Raw genomic sequence first — 4,624 nt, 5'->3', positions numbered from 1 at the left:
AAGTGTCTCACTAAGTACACATAAGAATAACTTTCAAAATAATCTCAACATAAGTTCTTTCTACAAGAATATAAGCCAAGTCCCAGAAGCTAGCCTAGGCCTCAGGGACATCCCATATTCACAGCACAGGTCAGCAAGCACTCTGTAGGTACTCTGAAGCAAACACAAATCACCAGTCCACATTTACTATCTTATTCAAATGGAATACAACATATAAGAGGAACACTAAAAGAAAAAAAATACCACTTTTCCATTAGTATGAAACTTACCCAAATACAAAGGATGAAAAAGAAGTAATACAGATAATAGGAAATGTAGATGGGAAATATTTTATCTCCAAATGTACCAACTTTATGAACACAAAATACCTTTATATTACCAAATAAAGCACTTTATAACTATGAAAGGTTTTAAAATACTCTTTCCTAAAAACTATTCCCACTTTGACATTAGAGTTTATAAAACTTAACTGGCATGTTTTGTTGCTCAAGAGTTCCCAAAAGCAGCTCCCTAAAAGTGACACAAGAAAGTATGGGAAACATCAGTCTTTCACCTTTACTGCAGCAGTTTCTTTGTCAGCTTTGATGCCTTGAGCTTCCCAAGATAATTCTTCCAGTTCTTTTAGGATATCATCTTCACTAGAAAAGGATTAAAAATACATTTTGAGGCCTGAACTGGCTTAATAGTGAATCTATGACAAATGCTAAAAAAAACAATTATACTTAAAATATACTTACTCAAAGTCTTGCCTTTTTCTCTCCTTTTTCTTCTTCCCCTTTGGTTTTTGAGGTTCCTGTTCCTTGGCAGCACCAGCTCCCTCTATTTCTGCAGCCAAGGCATCAATGTCATCCTTGGCACTTAAATAAGACAAAAAAGATCCAAGTGTTACTCAAGAACACTCATTCATTTACACAGAATAATAACCTTAACCTTTGAATTTCATGCCCACTGAAAACAAGTAATCTGACATTTTTTATGACAAATACTTAAGTTATATCTATTATCAGTCTCCCTACACCTATTTTCATTAACTTTTTAGGTTATACTAAAATCAGAAAGAGCTACAATGAAGAACTCCAGAAAGGAAAAAAAAGCTACTCAAGAAAATTTTGCTGATACAAGTTTTGTTGCATTTCAACGGAGTTGTTTATAAACAGGGAGAACTTAAAATTAGTGGTTACTTGACAATAACAACATTTATGTATTTGAACAGCTATACACTTTTACCTGGAATAGCAGAAACTTTACAGCTGGAAAAAACATTGAAGATGTAGTTTAATAACCCACTATAAATGGAAAAACCAAGATGCATAAATTTAAATACCTTGAGCAATAGATGACAACATCGAAAATCTAAAGGAACAATTATTTACTAAATAAAACATATAGAACATGCCAAATTACTGAATCAAATCTGCTCAATCTTTGCTACTCCTGCTTTCATTCCTGGTTCCATCCCAACCTGTCCTCATCTACCAGTATTTCTTGGAGTAAAATAAATTAAGTTTCAGTTAAATCTATAAAAAGCCAAGGTCATTGGTCAGTTTGAGAGGTACAAATAAAGGCAGATGAATTCAAATGTATATGTTGACTCACATTGATAGATACCTTGTTACAAAGAACTTTCAGAGAGGTAATTTTAGGATAAATATAACTTTAAGATTGTATAACAAGTCATAGAAAATATAGGATTTATCCTCAGAGAACTTAACAGGAAAGGCAACAGGCAACTGAGCCAAGATTTGCAAGTGCCATTAAATAAAATAATTTAATATTTTTTTATAATGGCCCAAAACTGAAAGGTAGACCTTTTTTGCACCATAGTTTAAACGATGTATTTGAGGGAAATCATGTAACCTGAACTTCTGCAATGGTACCACATTTGGAAAGAGAAAGGCAAGTACTTCCTAGTAGAGAAAACTGAAAAGTACTGAAAAAGGAATAGGAGTTAGCAAATGGGGATGTGTGTATCACATACAATGAGTACAAAAACCTAAAAGCAATAAAGCATATGGTACTTCAGAAAGGCTCACAAAAAGGGGACCAGTTGAGAAGCTTGTTTGTGTGTGTGTAATGTTACACATTTCATTACCCTATGCAGTATCTAAGAAACCAGGAAATGAAATGTAAAGTAGACAGCAGATTTTGAGCAATCTTTCTAGGTGACGGTAAGTCAGATTTGAAGAGTAGTTTTTTTATAGATGAAGAAACAGACAAAATAATTTGTCCAGAATCACACAAGGCAGATGTGGGATTTGAACCCAGAAAGTTGACTCCATAGTCAGAACTCTTAACCCTGAAGACAACAAAATTTACATTTTAGAAAGCTACCTTTGGTATGAGTAAGAGATCAGAATCTCAACTAGTCAGGAAGCAAGAAGACCAAGTTTTAATTATGTTAATTATGATGAAAACAATGAACAATTGATTTGCAGCAATGGCAGGCAAGTTGAGGATGTGAGTAGATTTAATTTTAAGGGGATTAAGAAGCAAAACTTAACTGAGTTATAGAAGGAGAAAAAAGATTGTAGAATTACTGAATGTAGAAGGAGAGAAAAAAGAAGGTAAGAATCAAAGATAATTCTCAGATATCAACAGGTAATAAGAAACAAGTCTGAAATGAAAAGAAAAAAAAAAGAAAGAAAGAAAGAAAGAATCTTAAGTCTGGTCCAGCATCAACCAGCATCTCCAAAAGATCTCTACCAACATTTCCTATTGCAACATTGAGAACAGGGTGAAATGGGAAGGTAGTTAATAACTGAAGCTTGTCACCTCACCTCCAAAAATGTGTCAGCATGCAGTCATCACAAACTAGCTTAAAAGATCTTCTTGTGAGGAAATGCAGATGGTCAACAAGCATATGAAAATATGTTCAACATCACTTGTAATAAGAGAGATGCAAATTAAAACCGCAATGAGATTCCACCTCACCCCAGTGAGAATGGCACATCTTAAAACAAGTAGCAACAGCGATCTTTGGCGAGAGTGTGGAGAAAAAGGAACTCTCCTGCACTGTTGCTGGGAATGCAAACTAGTACAACCACTATGGAAAACTGTTTGGAGGTTTCTCAAACTGCTAAAAATGGACCTTCCATATAACCAGCAAACCCACTCCTAGGTATCTACTCAAAAGACACAAACATTGATTCAAAAAGACACCTGCATCCCTATATTTACTGCTGCTTTATTTACAATAGGAAAGACATGGAATCAACCCAAATGCCTAAAAGTAAATGGCTGGATTAAAATGTGGTACATATACACAATGAAATATTACTCAGCAACCCAAAAAAAAAAAAAAACACACATGCCTTTTGCAGCAACATGGATGGAGCTGGAAGGGATCATGCTTAGTGAAATAAGCCAGAAAGAAAAAGAAAAATACCAGATGTTTTCACTCATAGCAGGAGCATAAAGGACTAAGGGGAAATATAATAATAATAATATACCAGAGACATTTTACAGGGTGGAATGGGGAATGGGATAAAAAATGGAGGGAGAGTGTGTGGGACTATGATGATGGCACATGGGTGAATTAGCGATGGGAAGTTCACAGGGATTACAAATGAGATGGAAAAAGGCACACAATGATGTAAAAATGAAATGTTATAATAAAAAGAGATGATCTTGTATATACTGAATACTCATCAACAGATTTCTCTACAAGTATATAAGAGTATGTCAGTATGCTGCTGTGTCTGAAACACTCTGGTCAGTAATAAAAGATTAACAGTTTTTGAGTGATTTTATATTATCACACATTGTACTCTTCAACCACTAAATGAAACATTAAGAACCTTAAGAAGCTTAAAGATGATCAATAATTTACAAAAGGACACAGTTAGAAAGTAATACTAGGAACTTAAGTCCAAATCTGCTACCAGCTTGTACTTCTTCCTATTGGGAAATATGAGTTATTTGAGAATTTAAAAAAACAGCTATAAGATATACACATCTTGACTTAACTAAGAATTGAATCTAAAATCCAGTCATATAGCCCAGCCAGTATTTGGCATGGGTAGTTTCCTCCCCTGAAGCTGTTATAATGGTTATTCATGTTATAGTTCATAGTCCCAATTTACTTTTATTTAAAGGCTACAAAAATAACAGTTTTCCATGCACTTATTCACCATTCACATGTACAATTCAATGCAATGTCTCTTCATTCTACTTAATGTCACCTTATTTCACCCATCTTCTGATTGGATTTTCTTTTAATATTAAGCGTAGATAACTCTTTGTTATAGCTATGAATTGTTAGCCAATATATGATTTACATATATAGTAAGACCTCACATTCAACAGTAAGTTTCCGAGAACTGCATGTTTAAGTGAAACAATATATAATGAAACCAGATGCTCAATTAACACACTATCTTTCAATCTTGACCAGAATCTCCACCCTCCCATCAACATTGTAAGAAAATATTACTTGAGGTCCTACTAGTTTCTTCCCATCTGTAGCTTATCTTTTCATCTACTTAGCCATTTTTACTGCTCAAAAGATTTTTTTTTATTAAAAAGTTTATTTTTACATCATTTTTCACATTTTTTTTTTCATCTCAATTGTAATCCCCACGGGTTTCCCATCACCAAATCACCCCTGTGCCACCACCATAGTCCC

The 4,624-nt window shown here is 34.1% G+C and overlaps 1 protein-coding gene across 1 annotated transcript in view; it reads right to left on the bottom strand.

The window, feature by feature from the left end:
- The window catches only part of EIF5B (eukaryotic translation initiation factor 5B), a 53,961-nt gene that overhangs the window by 35,750 nt on the left and 13,587 nt on the right, over nucleotides 1-4,624 (bottom strand). The window contains exons 2-3 of the mRNA XM_004686162.2: nucleotides 738-857; nucleotides 554-638 (exon numbers count right to left, since the gene is read on the bottom strand). Of these exons, the coding sequence (XP_004686219.1) occupies nucleotides 554-638; nucleotides 738-857 (205 nt within the window). The remainder of the gene's footprint in view (nucleotides 1-553; nucleotides 639-737; nucleotides 858-4,624) is intronic.

The sequence above is a fragment of the Condylura cristata genome, unplaced genomic scaffold, assembly GCF_000260355.1.
Source record: "Condylura cristata isolate star-nosed mole 26May11 unplaced genomic scaffold, ConCri1.0 scaffold00020, whole genome shotgun sequence".
Lineage (NCBI taxonomy): Eukaryota > Metazoa > Chordata > Mammalia > Eulipotyphla > Talpidae > Condylura > Condylura cristata.
The sequence above is the reverse complement of the archived record's forward strand: the minus strand, read 5'-3'. Positions and strand labels throughout refer to the sequence as shown.